The following is a 15625-nucleotide window of genomic DNA, read 5'->3' on the forward strand; positions in this document are numbered from 1 at the left end:
AGCCAATGGCGGGGAGGGGGAGGAGAGACGTCTGGCCAATCGCAGGGCGAGGGCGGGGCCGGGGGGGTGAGCGTGTGTTGTAGGGGCGGAAGAAGGGCTGCGCCGAGTCCTCCTCTGGGCGGAAGTAGCCGCGCGTCGCGCGCACACACACGTGGCTGGCTGCGGCTGGGAGGTAGGTGCGGAGCGGAGCGGAGCGGGGCAGCGCGCGCGGGGTCCTGCCGGCGCCAGGGGCCTGGGGCGCTGCGCTGAGGGGAGGCCGTGGGGGGAGGGGCGGGGTGGCGGGCCCGCCAGTGCCTGGCCTTGGAGGGGGGGGGGCGGTTTGGGGGAGATCCCAGCACCGGGGTGTGTGTGTGTGTGTGTGTGTGTAAGTGTGTAAGTGTGTAATTCAGACACTCCGGGACGGGGGGTGTTAGAGAGGCTGCGGGGGGTGGGGGGGGGACGAGCTGCTGCCCCCAGGGCCCCGCCGCGGGGGCCGCCCTGGCAGCGGTGGTTGCTGCGCACGCGGCGGTGGGGTTGGCGGGAGGATTGGGGGGGGGGAGGCTGGTTTCCCTCACCTCCGTCTCTCCGCCCCCCCCCCCCCCCCCCCCGCAGGCGAGCGGCGCCATGGGGCGCAGGCTGGACGTGCTGCGGAAGGAGAAACGCGGCCCCGGGCGCAAAGCCCGCAAACAGAAGGGGGCGGAGGTCGAGTTAGCCAGGTTCCTGCCCGCAGGTAAGTGACACCCCCCCCCCGGTACCTGTCCCTGCCCCTGCGGCGGGGTGCAGCCCCTGTCCCGGCCCCTCCCGAGGTGCTGGCTGCCCTTCTCCCCAGCCCCTCGGAGCTGTGCGCACCCGGCCGCGGCCCCACAACCTCACAGCATCTCCTGGCCCACCTCCTCCTCGCCTGGCCCAGGCTGGCCATCCACCACACCGGGGAGAGGAGGCGCCCATTTCCGTGCCTCCCTCCGATCCCGTATCCGGGCACAGCTCCTCTGGGCCTCGTCCGCTGACTCCTTGGCTACCTGCGAGCAGCAGCGGGCACGGTCCGGGGTCCTCTGCTCAGCGTCCCCCTCAGGTTCCCTCCGTCTAGCCCTTTGACCTTCACGCCCGTCCCTGTTTTTTCATGTGTTGTCCCCCATAATTAATTGAGTCCGGGTTCTGTGGTTCCTCCCCTCAGACTGCAGGAGGAGATTTCAGATATAGGTGGGTTTTTGCCTGCCCATGCCCTGGAGCTCAAACAGTCCCAGCTAAGTGAGGTGTCTTTGTTTCTGTATCCTTTTCTGCATCCCTCCTCCCAACACACAGTCACATCTGTAAGGGCTTCTATACAGGGACATCATCCTCTTGGTTGTCCTGCTTCTCCTATTACCGGTTTCTTAATTTCCTGTCATCTTTTGTTTGTTCCTAGCTACTGACAACAGTGGGAAAAAATTATCCAGCCATGCACGAAAAAGGTGAGTGTACAAGTACACCAATGAGTTTCTCCTCTAGCGAGAGTAGGATCCAGGGCACTGGTTACAATCTGGCATCCCGAGGTCAGAGTGTTGCTGTGGTTCAGAGGGAGTTGTTAAGATCTCTGGTGTAAGAGTTTATCTGTTCATTTATTATTTTGTTCACTTTTCCATATGATTTCAGGGCTGCAAAGAGGCAAATGGGGTCAGGAAAACCCCAAGCTAAGAAGAATCTGCTTCTGCTAAAGAAGCCCCCAGGTGAGGGGGAAATGGATGACACCAGGGCAGGTATGTGTTTAACCAATTGACTTCAATCTAATAAAAGCATTTCCCTAATGAAGAGTCCTGCACATTTGAAAGCTCTTAGCTCGATCCCGACGTGTTTTAATGCCGTTTTCATCACTTTCATCCCCAGCCGTGAGAAGAGTAGGAGTCTGGCATAGCTTAAGTCCTTTTAAGGAGTGGGCATCTTTCTGCTGCCCACACCTGACTCCAGGGTACTGTGGGCATCTTTTGTAGCTAGGGTTGTAAACACATTAAGAGGGGCCCTGTGACCATAGCAACTTAATTTTGGCTCAAAGTAAAGTTTTAAAACTACATCTTCTCAGTAACACTGGCCACTGTGAGCACATCAGATTTGTCTTCTGATTTTTGTGCTGGTTCCCCATAAAATATAGCTTCAAATGCAAAGGTTTCAGTTCTCCTCCTCAAGGCACTCAATGACCTGGGCGCAGGAAACTTAAAAGATCTCTGAATGATCTGGGCATTTTTGGGGACTATTCCAAAAGTGTATGGAGAGAGAGAGCGTGCGTCTCTCGGAATCCAAGAACCACTTAATAATAAGGGGAATGAAGAGTTTATATTTACACTGCAGTTGGGAGCGAACCTCCCAGCCCGGGTAGACAGGCTAGTGCTAGCTCTGCTCACTCTTGCTTGCTAAAAATAGCTGTGCAAACATTGCAGCACAGGCAGTAGCTCAGGCTAGCTGCCCAAGTTGGAGCCTGCTTGTCGTCCTGGGTCTGAGCTTGGAATTACCCAAGAGAAATGTCATAACAAATAAATAGAATTTTTAAAAGTCAGTATTAAATCTCTTGATTTTTGGGAAAGTGGGGGTTGGTATCATAGCCTCATTGTGTGTAAGGAAACTGACATACAGAGAATTAACTTGCCCTTCTAGCTAGGAATTAGAATGCAGAATTCCCAGCTCTCTCATTTTGCACTGAATAGGACAAGATGGTTTTGAGGGTCGTTATGAATCGTTAACCTTTTCTTCTGTCTGCAGCTGCAGAGCAGCCATCACCGCAGAAGGGAGAAAAACGCAGGGGGCCAGGGAAAAGAGCCTCTCACTCCCCTCAACTTGGCTTCAGTGACAGCAGCTCACCCTTGCTAACTCCAGCCAGCACTGTGATCAAGAGATCACGGCCTGCCGGGAATAATGAAGGGGAGAGTTTGGAGTCCAGTGAAAGTGAGGGAGACGGGGTTGCGGATGCCTGGGAGAGTCTGGAGGATGACGGGAGCAATGAGGAGATGGTGGATGATTACGGAGCCTCGTCCTCTGAGGAAGAGGAGGTAGGAACCTCTGACTTTGATGTCACAGTAAACACTTGAGACTTCTCCAGCTGGGGGTAGTGGGGTTGAGGCAGCAGGACCTTATTCCTGCAGATGGAGGAGGCCTGGGGTGGATAGGGGGAGTTGAGAAATCTCAAGAGTGGTGGGGCGGGGGGGTCCAGACATAAAATACTTTTTCCTGCCTTCACCTACGGCTGGTCTGTACGTGCTCTCGAATGGAATGAGTGGGTTTTACAGGGGCGGGAATGGGGATGGCAGGAAGTTGTCATCTGATGCCAGTCTCATTACTCTCCTATGACGCTTTTAGCTGCTGCCCATTGAACAAGCTGCCCAGAAGCAGAAGTCTGGCAGGTGAGGATTCCAGGAGCTGGAGGCCAGCAGGTTTTCCTGGGATGGGGTGAGGCTGTGTCGACGTCTCTGCCATGGACAGGAATTTTCCAATATTCCAAGGCCAGAAGGGGGGGGCTTCTGTGATCATCTAATCTGACCTCCTGTATAGCACAGGCCTAAAATAATTCCTAGAGCATGTTCTGTAGATAAACATCCAATCTTGTTTTAAAAATTACCGGTGGTGGAGAATCCACCATAACCCTTGGTCAGTTGTTCTAATGGCTAATTATTCTCACCGTTAAAAATGTACGCCTTGTTTCCAGTCTGGATTTGTCTAGCTTCAACTTCCAGCCATTGGATTGTGTTATGCCGTTCTCTGCTAGATTGCAGAGCCCATTATTAAATATTTGTTCCCCATGTAGACGCTTACAGACTTACAGACAAGTCACCCTTTAATTGTCTTTAAGATAAATACATAGTCAAAGAGCTCAGTCACTGTAAGGTGGGTTTTCTAATCCTTTCATCATTCTCATGGCTCTTCTCTGAACCCTCCAATTTATAAACATCCTTCTAGAACTATGGGCACCAGACTTGGACACAGTATTCTGGGTTTGGAGCGTCTCTTCTTATCTGCTCTCTCCCTCCCCCAGAGGAGAGGTTCCCATGCTTAAATGCAAAGCCTTCCCTCCCTTGTGCTCAGGGAAGGTCTCAGCGAGGATGACAGTGAAGAAGAAGAAGAAGAAGAAGAAGAGCGGGTGAGCGGCCCAAGCATGGGGCAGGAGAAAGAGGAGGACACGGACCTGCAGCTCAACATGGAGACAGATGAGAAGTTTCTGTTGCCCAGTAGTGAGGTGATGGAGAAAGAGAATATCCTTCCCTGTTACATGTGTATGGCACACACAAGCCGGGTACATGGCATAGCTGACCACCCACACTCTTGCACAGAACCATGCTGGGTTGTACATGTGCATTGCACAGCGGAGGTGTGTTGGTTATGATAGGCTACACTAGTGTATGTGTTAGATCACACTTGTATGTTGCAGGGGGGTGGACCAGAACCCTCCAGCATGTCACCTGTTAGACCACACTTGTGCGTAACAGAGCAGAGGCATTTGTGACACCATGTGTATAGCCTGAAAGTCATGAAGCACAGGTAGCTGTGCGTTGCATGTCACGGGTGTACACACACGTGCACAATATTCACATTTGAGCAATACCCCAGGTACGTGTGACTCTTTTTTCTTGATTCCTTAACTGCCTCATCACCAGCTGAGCCACTTGACCTGCACCTCATTCATCAGCGTATCAAGGACAATGTGGAGGTGCTGCAGGACTTCAAAGTGAAGCGGGAAGAGGGGCGTGCCCGACAGGAGTACCTCGCCCTGCTGCGCCAGGACCTCGCTGCCTACTATTCCTACAGTGACTTTTTGCTCAAGAAGCTCATGGAGCTCTTCCCTCTCCCTGAGGTATGAACACAGGCTGGGTGAATCCAGATGCATACCTGGATGCACCCAGCCTATCTCCACACTGACTGGGGTTCACACATCTGCCCACTCCCTTCCCAGATAGGGGCCTGAATTTCTTGTTGCCTTCCCCAGTTCTCTCTCTCATTCTCTTTTCTCTCCTCCTTCCCCTGGCGTATCTCTAATTAAGAAAGGGGGAAGAAAGTGATCTGGGCAATTACAGAGCTTGTAGGGTGACCTCAGTAGCATGCGGAGCTTTAGAACAGATTGTGAAGAAAAGAATAATTAAATTCATGGAGGTAAATGGTCAAAGGGATGTAATGCAGTGAGGGTTTACCAAAGGTAGATCATGCCAGACTAAACAGATCTCCTCCTTTGAGTTTTTTTTTTGTTAAGATAAGGGAAGTGCAGTAGATGTAATATACTTGGGCTTCAGTAAAGCCTTTGACATAGTGCCACTTTGGATGTTGTTAGTTAATTTAAGATGGGAGCAGTATAAGCATTGTAAGGTGGATAAGGAACTGGCTAAAGCAGAGAAAGCAACGAGTTGTGCTGAAAGGTGAACTATCGGACTGGAGGGAGGTAACTGGTGGAGTTCCTCAAGGATTGGTTTTGGGACTCGTATTTAATATTTTTATTAATGACTTTGGCACAAAAAATAGAATGCTAATGAAATTTACTGCTGATAAAGTTGGGAGATGTAGTCAGTACAGAGGAGGTTCTGAATGTCATACAGGAACAGGATGACCTTGGAGACTGGAGTAACAGAAATGGGAAGAAATTGAATAGCACAAAGTACAAGTTCATGCACATACGGTCTAATAAGATTTCTGCTATAAGCTGGGAGCTCAGCAGTTGGAAGCCACAGAGGAGATTGAGTTGGGTGTGTGGGTCGATCACAGGATGACTCTAAGCCACCAATGTGATGCGATGGTGAAAAAGGCAAATGGGATCCTAGGTCGTGTCATTTCCAGTAGAGAGAGAGAAGCATTAATGCCATTATACAAGGCACTGGCAAGGCCTCGTTTGGAATACTGTGTACAACTCTGGTCACCCCTGGTCAAGAAAGATTAGTTTAAACTGGAACAGGTGTACATAAGAACTACTAGGATGATCAGGGAAATGTAGGGCCTACTTTCTGAGAGGAGACTGGAAGGGTTTGACTTGTTTGTTCTAACAAAACAAAAGCTGCGAGGGGATATGGTGTGTCTCTACAGATTCATAGGGGGGTATAGACCAGGGAGGGTGAAAAGCTATTTAAGCTAAAGGATAACGTTGGCACAAGAACAAATGTATGTAAACTGGCTGTGAAGAAATTCAGGTTGGAAGTTTTCTAACCATTAGAGGAGTGAGGTTCTGGAACAGCCTTTAGAAGTTTTGGGGGGAATCGAGAGAGAGAAATTTATCAGTGGGATTATATGGTGAGGTGCAGGGCCCAGAAGCCCTGGGGGTTCCTTCTGGTTCATGTCAGATGTTTCTGAAATCTCATGCTTCAGGATTTCAGCTGGTCACCTGCAGGGGTCAGGAAGGGACACCCTCCCTGGCAATGCATTCTGGGTTTTTTAATCTCCTTCCTCTGTCCCAGGTGCTTGGCTGGCTGGTTCTTGCTACATGTTCAGAGTCTTAACTGATACCCATATGTGAGTTTGGGAAGGAATTTCCCTTAGGTCAGATTGGCAGTGACCTGGTCGAGACGGGGGTTGCCTTCCTTAGCAGCACATGGGTGCAGTCAATTGCCAGGATTATCTGGTTATACCTCACTTAATCATTTCCTTGCCACTGCACAGGCCTTGGGCACTGGTGCACCTTGGTCCCTCCTATTCTCTGTCTGCTGCACATAATAGTCTGGTCTCCTGACAGTTGTAATGCTTTGCTCTCATTTTGGTGGTTGGGGTTAATGTGTGAGTGCTGGGTGGTGTTGGTGACTTGTGATGTACAGGAAGGCAGACTAGATGATCTGGGGGGCCCTTCTGGCCTTAAACTCTGACTTTATCTCCAGCTGGTTAACTTCTTGGAATCGAACGAGGTTCCTCGACCCGTGACCCTTCGTACCAACACATTGAAAACACGGCGGCGAGACCTGGCACAGGTGAGCAAAGCACCATGGACCCTTGACCTCTGTCCCAGCTGTGGCACAGTGGTCTCATCCCTGTGTCTTCATCCTTCAGGCTCTGATTAATCGTGGTGTGAATCTCGACCCCCTGGGGAAGTGGTCGAAAACTGGGCTTGTTGTCTACGACTCTTCTGTGCCCATCGGTGAGAAACTGACTCCCCTTTCACGGGGCTGAGCTGACTGACTCACTTTTTTGGCTGCTTCTCCTCTTCTCATGGCTGTTTCTTCAACCCCACTCCCAAGGTGCCACCCCTGAGTACCTGGCCGGACACTACATGCTACAGGGTGCTTCCAGCCTCCTCCCTGTCATGGCTCTGGCCCCCCAAGAGAATGAACGCATCCTGGACATGTGCTGTGCCCCAGGAGGCAAGACCAGCTACATAGGTACTGGACTGGAGGGTGGGGAGATGAGGGAGGACCAAGGCTGTGGAGTTTGGGAGGAGAACCTGGGGAAAGAGGTCTATTGGGACATCTTGGGGACAGGGAGATACGGGGCGCTGGAGGGTGGGTTGCTTGGTAGGAAGGTGAGACAGTGAGGGGTCCATGGGAGAAGGGGGTATTTTACTCCTCGCTTACTGGGAGTGGGGGAGGTTTACGTTGTCTGGGTCTTGATATAACCCCTTCATGCCCTGGCAGCTCAGCTGATGAAGAACACAGGCGTGATTCTGGCCAATGACAGCAATGCAGAGCGGCTGCGCAGCGTGGTGGGGAACCTGCACCGTCTGGGAGTCACCAATGCTGTCCTGAGCCACTGTGATGGGCGCCAGTTCCCCAAGGTACGCAGCCGCTGGGTTGTTTCATGGGTGCTGTGTCTGTCGCAAGTCTTCGAATCCAGCTGTGCTCCCCTTGACTGTGTGCGCAGTGGGTGGGGGACTCACAAGAAAGGAATGCCCACGGGGCAGGGGAGAGGACAATGGGGCATCTCTATCTCCCTCCCGCCCCCCTTCTGATGTCATGTTGTCCTGTCCATGTGGAATTGAGGCCAAGACCTTTCTCTTGCCATCCGCCTCTAGGTGCTGGGTGGATTTGACCGTGTCCTGCTCGATGCTCCCTGCAGTGGCACAGGTGTCATCTCTAAGGACCCTGCTGTCAAAACCAACAAGGTGAGCAACCTGGGCAGGGACAGCTCAGGAGAGGGGAGAAGGAGCGTGGTTGACTTGTGGCATAGGATATAGAGTGAGAGGTGAACTTGTCTGCAGGTTATGGAAGAGGGGGGGTTCTGGACACCTTTGTCCTTGCACCAAGATGTCTGGACCAGAGAGACCTGAAGAAATTGACCTTTCCCCCTCGCACGCACTGTTCTGGGCACAGATTTCAGCATAGCAGCCCACCCGAGTCCTGCTAACTCACCACGTGTGGCGCTTGCTCTCGTCACACTTCCACTCTCAGGCGGTGCAGAGTGCTAGGCTGGGGAAGGAGTTGGACCAGCATCTTTCAAAAGTTCTAACCCCCTCTTGTCTGTCTCAGGATGAGAAGGACGTCCTGCGTTGTGCTCACCTGCAGAAGGAGCTGATTCTCAGTGCTATCGACTCAGTCAACGCTGCCTCGGAGACGGGGGGCTACGTAGTGTACTGTACCTGCTCCATACTGGTGAGTTCCCTTAGGGTGCCGGACGTCTGGCCCGTGTGGGGTGGGAGCTCTCACTCGGGGAGTCTCCACGGAGTCCGTCTCTAATGCTTGATCTCTGGCAGGTTGAAGAGAATGAGTGGGTTGTGGATTATGCCCTGAAGAAACGCAACGTTCGCTTGGTGCCCACAGGGCTCGACTTTGGCAAGGAAGGATTCACCAGGTGTGTTAAGTCTCTGGGGGCGGTGAGGAGGGAAGCTTGCTTTGTTTATAACCCTCTGACTTCACTAGGAAAATTAATATTTCCTTCTTCTCTCTCCCCTTTAGGTTCAAGGACCGTCGCTTCCACCCATCCCTCAAATCCACACGGCGTTTCTACCCTCACACCCACAACATGGATGGGTTCTTCATCGCCAAGCTCAAGAAATTCTCCAATGCCATCCCCAAAATGCAGAAAGGTAATTGAATCCCAGAGCTGCACTGCACTGCCTTGCTCAAGTACAGTGCTGGCTGGTTGGGAATAGCAGAGAGGTTGCCATCCAGGCAGCACGGCTTGCTCACCATAGCATCTTCTATCTGACTCTCTTCTTCTAGATGAGGAGTCTACTGTGGAAACGGCAGGTCTAGAGTGTGCCCCGGAAGTACCTGTTGAGCCACAGCTTAAAAGGAAGAAGCTTGAGAAGTTGAAAGTCCCCACTGGGAAGAAGAAGCAGCAGCAGCAGCAGCCCATTTCAAAGGGAGGTTCTGTGCAAAGGCATCGGAGGCCCTTGCCCCGGAATCTAGGCGCTCGGCCACCTGCCAGGAAGCAGCACAAAGTGCACCGGAGTGGACAGTAAGAGGAACTGCCTCTCTGGGCTTTGGTGTCTGATTCCATGAGACCCTGGTTCCAGGGATGGGGTATTCTTGAAGATTGAAGGTCAGGGACTCTCCAGATTCCACCCCTGTAGGGTTGTGTTTCTCATCTTGTGCAGATGATTGCTGTAGCAGTGAATGTCTGGGACAGCTATTGCTCCTGGAGAGGGGGCATTTTTTTAACTGTCTTCTCTTTATTCTGGCAGTCCAGTGTGTTTCCTCAGCTCTCCTTTGGTTGGAGTGCTGGATTGATAGATCCTGACTGATTAAAGATTTTATACTTTGATCAAATTCCCTCTCTTCCCCTGTGTGTTTAAGGTAGGGATTTATTTCAGTTTAGTGCCCTGTAGCTAGACCCTGCAGTAAATGTTCAGCTGTAGCTCCTCCTTCTTGTGCTGCAGAAGAGTCCACTGTGGCCTGTCCCTCTCTACTTATCTTCCATCATTCTGTCCCCCCATCACTCTCCCTCTGTGCTTCTTTGCTTTCTGTCCTGCCCTTACTCTGACCCTGTTCCTATTTCCCAATCCTCTGTCGCCCACTCCAGCATCTCTTCAACCCTCCCTCCCACATCTTTTCCTCTCCCCATGCCCCTTTCTTTCTCTCTTGGACCAGTGATGGGGGCTGCCCCACAGCCTGGGTGTTGTACAGCTTGGTTCATTTGCCTCCTCACCCACCCTCAGATGTGGAGGCTTACTAAGTGGGGCCAGCAAAGGATGGAAGGGAGTTGCTTCTGCTGGAAGGCTACTAACCATCATACAAACCCTAGCAACTGCCCTATGCCAAGTTTTCTGGAAGCCCTTTCTGCTAATAGCTCTGCAAAATGGGCTCATGCCTGTGGAGGAGAAAGTAGCCAGCTTTTCCCCAGTCCCAGCGTGGCAGGCCTTGTTTGGAGCAGTTTTACTAATAAACTTCCTTCCTCTGCACAGATAAGCATAGATAAGGCTGCCCTGCCCCCTCTCCTGTACACCTGAAGTGAAGTCTCTTCCTTCCTGCATTGGCCTGGTGTACAGGAGCCCTAAGCTGAATTCTCATTTTTGCTGTTCTCGCTGTGCAGTCTTTGGTGAGTCCCTGTCCCCATTCGCCATCCCTAACCTCAGGTCAGTCCCTCCCACTAGCTTGACATCACAGTGGATGGTGAAATAAAATTCATTCATGTCTTAAGTGTTCCCACTCCCCCTCCCACATTTAACATCAGGTGCAATCATCCTCTGGGACTTCAGGACCTTCCTTGGGGGAGATGACCCATTCCCCAGCATTACACCCCCTCAATGCTGGTAAATGGTTCCCGAGTTCTTGCTAGAGCTTCCTCTCCCCAAGCTCTCCTGGATTGATCCTAGCTGCAGTCAGGCATCTGTGACGCCATGGCACGTGCCTGCTGAAGTGTAACAAGCTTTTAGTTCAAGCCTGGATGTTCTCCTTTGGTTCCTGAATCTCTCTCTACATCATACAGAGTTGTCCTGGGGGAGTCAGTGCCACTGCATTGAGGAATTCAGCTAAAATGTCTAAGTCCTGCTCTACGCTTCAAATTTCTGTTGGTATAATTGGGTTACTCGGGGGAGGGTGTGGTAAATCCACCCCCCTGAGCACTAGTTATACCGACCTAACTCCTGGCTTCGTCTATTGACATAACTACTGCCTCGGGGTGGTGAAGTACCTACACTGACAGGAGAAGCTCTCCAATCTGTGCAGGTAGCGTCTTCGCTAAGCACTACACGGGCGCAACTGCAATGTGGTAAGTGTAGACAGGCCCTCAGTCAGCACCAGGGTCTGAGAACCTTCTGCACCTAAACTAGGTGTGGCATCTCCTCCAGGAGGGCCCCTTAACACCTCAAGTGGACACTTCCCCTCCCGTAAAGATCTGAGACCTCACTGCTCCAAGTGATTCTAAGCCTTTGCCATCTTGTATCCAGGTGTGAGGCTCCTCAGGGGTCTTCTGTTCACTGATGGAGCCTCGCACGCTCCTGGCAAGGTAAGTCCATCTCAAACTCCATCTTACAGAGAAGGAAATGGTCTTGCCCAAAGTCACAGTTCAGTGTAGGATCCTACACTAAAAGGTCCAGCCTTCTCTGAATTAACTCAGTAGAACCCACTCCCTTCAAGAGCTGGGAATAAAATGCTGAAGTCCTGACTCCACCATGTAACTGAGCTTCTGCCGTGCTCAGCTAATTACTAACTTATCTCGCTCCCATACTCAGAAATGTCTGCATGCATTTGCCATCAGGCTCTGTGCTGTTGTCACTGACATAGGATAAAACGTGACCGTTACAAATCCCTCGCCTGTGACTCTGGTTCCTCTCTCCGAATGCTGAGCAATGGAATGAGGTGAGACTGAGCAAAGGGAAAGGAGTTGAGCAGATAGAAATAGCCACTAAACGTAATAGTGGATGTCTTCCAGATCTCTTGTATAAACTGCTCAAAGGCCAAGACCTGGTTTAGAGAAGCAATTTCTTGACACCTGAATTGCAAATTGGAGCAGCTAGTGCTAAAGCATGCAAGCCAAGGAGTCAGTTAAATTTAAGTGACGGACGGGGGTTTGTTCAAGGAGCAAGTGTAGTGGAGTCACCAGTAATAGTGACCACGCTATCAGTGAGATTTAGCATCCCCGAGGGAGGAAAGGTCCAAAAACCAGGCATGGTGACATGGTACTGCACCAAGGGAGACTTTACTAAAATGAAGCCAATCAAAAAGGTTCTACCTATCAACTGTGCAAGTGAAATAAATCCTGGTTCATCAGGGAAGCTACCTAAGCAGCTACCATAAGTAGCAGGCTGACCCCAAAATAAGGCAGGATGGCTAAAGGGCCAGGGTCAAAGGTTTTTAGAGCTAACCAGGCCTCCTTCCAAAAATGGAAAGCCAAGCCCTGGAGCCCAGTGGAAAGGAGCATGAACTGCCCAGGTAGAAGGAAATAACCGACCCCTCCCTACTCAAGAACATTTTTCAGTATATATGAAGCAGGGAGCCTGCTAAGGACAGGGGGATCTGCTAGATTATCAAGACCTACACAGACTAAGGACTGTCCTAGGATGGCCCTGCCTGGAGCGCCCTCCTGTGGCAGGCCTTGGCCCTCCGTTTACCTCCTTCTGAGTCCCCAGAAATAGTCCAGCCATTCTTCCTGTGCCCAAATAGTCCTGATGGGGGTTGTTGCAAAAGTGAACCCCCTGCACATAACCCAAGTCCCACCCCTGTAGGCCAGAGAGCGTATTGCATACGGTCCTTGTGTCCCTCACCGCACCCCAGCTCTCCGGAACAGCATGTGTCCCACCCCTCTAGCTCAAACAGCCTGCAGGCACGTCCCTCCGCTGCTCTCCATCTTTTACCCAGCTCCCGCCTTCTCTGGCCATGGCTTTCTAGCAGAAGAGGCCCAGCCAGCTAACCCTGCCACTGGCTTCCTAAAATTCAGCCTCCCACCACTGACTTTCACTCTTGTAAGTCAGCAGGCTAGCTCCCTCCCCGGCTGCCTGATCCATCCTCCCTCTTTCCCCAGGAGGGTTGGCAGAGAACTCTCTGCAGCTTTCCCCAGAGACTGCTAGGGCCCTGACTCCCAGGTGCTGCCCTGCTCTCTTAAGTGTCCCAACTGGAAGCAGCTGTCCTGGTGCAGGGGTGGCGTGCCTGCTGGTTTCCAGGTCCCAGCCCTGCAGGGAGGAGGGCATTGCAGAGAAGCACCTGGTTTCTTTGGTCAGTCTTCACCAGAGGGGCTGTTGTGCGGCAGTAGCGGTGTGGCTCTGCCAAAGATTGAGGTCACAAAGGAAAAGATGCCGGAACAAACCGCCCAGTTAAAGAGCAATGAGTCAACGGGAGCAGATGGCACATTAACCGAATAGGGGTAAGGCTGCAAAGGCAGGAACACGCAAGTCAGGAAGTGCCATAATTAAGGCTGCCTGTACAGCTTTACTTCGGCCCCCCCATAGGCAGATGCATTATGGTACAGTCTTTAATGATGTGATCACATGCTATTATTTCTATAGGGCCCCAGCCTCATTCTGTGCACGCAATGGACCTGTTCTGGGGATAAATCAGGGATGTTCAGGGAAGGAGGCTGCTGTCTGTAGGACCCCCCTGCCTCGTTTGTTGCAGAAATTAAATGTGGGTGCACTGGGCAAAGGATTGCAGGAAGAGAAAGGAGGGTCTCATGGCTACGCTGGTTGAATGCTGCCCTGGAGAATTCCATTCCTGCCTCTGCCACAGAGTTCCTGGGTGGGGCGGGGCAAGTCACTTCAACCAAACTCTTCCCAGGTGGTCATTAATTGTGTGTTCCTCACTTCCGGGATCTCATTTGCAGAAGTGGTGAGGACTCACCGCTGCAACTGAAGTCAGTTGGAGCTGAACTTGGAACACTACAGCCCTATATAATACTAAGTGCTCTAAAAAATCAGGTCCTAGGTGTCTCAAAGTGGACATCTAAACTCAGTGGGCACGTTTGACTCTGCCTCGGTTCCCTGTCTGTAGAATGGGGATGATAAACCATCGTCTCACAGGGTTGTTGCAAAGATAATGTAATGTTTGTAAAGCATTTGGATTCTCTGGTGATGAGAGCTGCAGAAAAGCCTATGAGGAAATTAATATTTTTTATCTTCTGAGCAGTGAGTGAGGCCTGGGGCCATACATTGAGTAACAGGGAGTAAATAAAACCTATAATAGCGTCTCATTTAGTGAGCACCATCCACCCTGTGCACTGAATGAGATGGGTCCTGTGGAAAAAATAGCATGTGATCATGTCACTAAAGACTGAATCCTCAGTTTACAGATGGGGAAACTGAGGCACACCGAGATTAAGTGACTTGTCCAAGGTCACCCAGCAAGCCAGTGGCAGAGCTGAGCAGAGACCAGGTTTCTCTGAGTCCCAGTCTAATAAAGGTAGTCCTCAAAGAGCTTACAGTCATAAGGCAAGACTGAACGGGTGAGCTAAACAAACAGCCATTTGGGGGTGGGGGGCAAGAGAAGCTGCAATAACACCAGCATGTTATTGCGTAGATGAGCCACATACACAAAATCTCAGGGTATGTCTACACTGTGGAATGAAGTCAGTTTATTTTACATCGACTGTCATCCACTGAATTTTAGAAGTGGGAGGACTGTGATCACACCACGCTCAGTGCGTCAGGGATTGTCCCCCCACTAGCCGTGCTCGGGTCGACAATCAAAGCAGTGCACCGCGGGGAGCTATCCCGCAGTGCAACTAGCTGCAGAGGCTTTTGAGAAGGTTGTCATCCTCCCATGATGCAACGTACCCCCCCGTCCCCAAACAGCCGATCGCCTTTTCGTGCCATTTTCTCAAACCCTTCGCTCTCTGCCGCATGCATTCTATTGCCTGAGAGGAAAGGAGCCCGCTCAGCGCTGTACTATTATTGTGAGCCACACAAACACCTCACGACTTATCCTGCCGTATTTCCAGGGGCAAGACAGGCGCCGCAGCGCTGAAAATGGCAATGGTACAGAGGCCGTCTTGCTACAAGCCATAGAACAAAACAATTCCTGTTTGCCGCAGGCTGTCACACACCATCTGCAGTCGGTGGAGCGCTGCTTGTGGTCTCGGGAAACAAGCAGTGACAGGTGGGATTGCATCGGTAGGCAGGTGTGGGATGATGAGCGGTGACTGCAGAACTTCCAAATGCGAAAGGCCGCTTTCTTTGAACTTTGCGGAGAGCTCTCCCCAGCCCTGAAACTCATGGATACTCGCTTGAGACCAGCTCTGACAGTGGAGAAGAGAGTGGCCATCGCTCTGTGGAAGCTAGCACTGCCATACTGCCACCAGTCAGTTGGGAATCAATTCAGAGTCGGTAAATCCACCATGGGAACAACTGTGAAACAAGTGTGCCGGGCCATTAATAGACTTCTGCTTGGGGAAACGTGGAGGACATAGTGGAAGAGTTTTCCGCAATGGGGTTCCCAAACTGTGGGGGGGCATAGATGGCACATACATCCCTATCTTAGCCCCGGAACACATACTTCTCAATGGTATTGCAGGCCCTTGTGGATCATAGGGGATGCTTCCCTGACATCAGTGTGGGGTGGTCTGGAAAGGTGCATGCTGAGCGCATCTTCAGGAACTCAGGTCTGTTCTAAAAGATGCAAGTGGGCACTTTCTTCCCTGGCCAAAAAATAAATATTGGTGATGTTGAAATGCCAATAGTGAGCCTGAGTGATCCTGCCTACCCCTTGCTCCCCTGGCTAATGAAGCCCTACACCGGGCACCCGGACAGTGAGAAGGAGCGTTTTAATTATAGGTTTTAATCATAGGTTCAGCACGTGCAGAATGGTGTTGGAATGTGCATTTGGACATTTAAAGGCGCACTGGTGCAGTCTGC

The 15625-nt window shown here is 51.5% G+C and overlaps 1 protein-coding gene across 1 annotated transcript; it reads left to right on the forward strand.

The window, feature by feature from the left end:
- Positions 1 to 78: 78 nt before the first annotated feature.
- On the forward strand, positions 79 to 9611 carry NOP2 (NOP2 nucleolar protein). The gene is made up of 17 exons (XM_067545930.1): positions 79 to 172; positions 592 to 709; positions 1385 to 1430; positions 1612 to 1715; positions 2710 to 2996; positions 3304 to 3347; positions 4027 to 4193; positions 4593 to 4792; positions 6789 to 6878; positions 6958 to 7045; positions 7146 to 7286; positions 7539 to 7678; positions 7916 to 8005; positions 8370 to 8492; positions 8594 to 8691; positions 8796 to 8926; positions 9063 to 9611. Exons 2-17 carry the CDS (start codon positions 604 to 606, stop codon positions 9302 to 9304), a joined length of 2097 nt encoding a protein of 698 aa, XP_067402031.1. The 5' UTR covers positions 79 to 172; positions 592 to 603; the 3' UTR covers positions 9305 to 9611.
- Positions 9612 to 15625: the final 6014 nt, after the last annotated feature.

Source organism: Emydura macquarii, unplaced genomic scaffold (genome assembly GCF_026122565.2).
Source record: "Emydura macquarii macquarii isolate MOO-44397 ecotype Brisbane River unplaced genomic scaffold, CSIRO-AGI_Emac_v2 contig_1119, whole genome shotgun sequence".
NCBI lineage: Eukaryota > Metazoa > Chordata > Testudines > Chelidae > Emydura > Emydura macquarii.

What these genes read in the sequence shown, in the direction of transcription:
- NOP2 (XM_067545930.1), top strand. Translation starts at nt 604, where the DNA reads ATGGGGCGCAGGCTGGACGTGCTGCGGAAGGAGAAACGCGGCCCCGGG. An exon ending in TGAGGTGATGGAGAAAGAGA is followed by an intron (nt 4,194 to 4,592) that starts ATATCCTTCCCT and finishes CTGCCTCATCAC; the next exon opens with CAGCTGAGCCACTTGACCTG. An exon ending in ACTGTACCTGCTCCATACTG is followed by an intron (nt 8,493 to 8,593) that starts GTGAGTTCCCTT and finishes GATCTCTGGCAG; the next exon opens with GTTGAAGAGAATGAGTGGGT.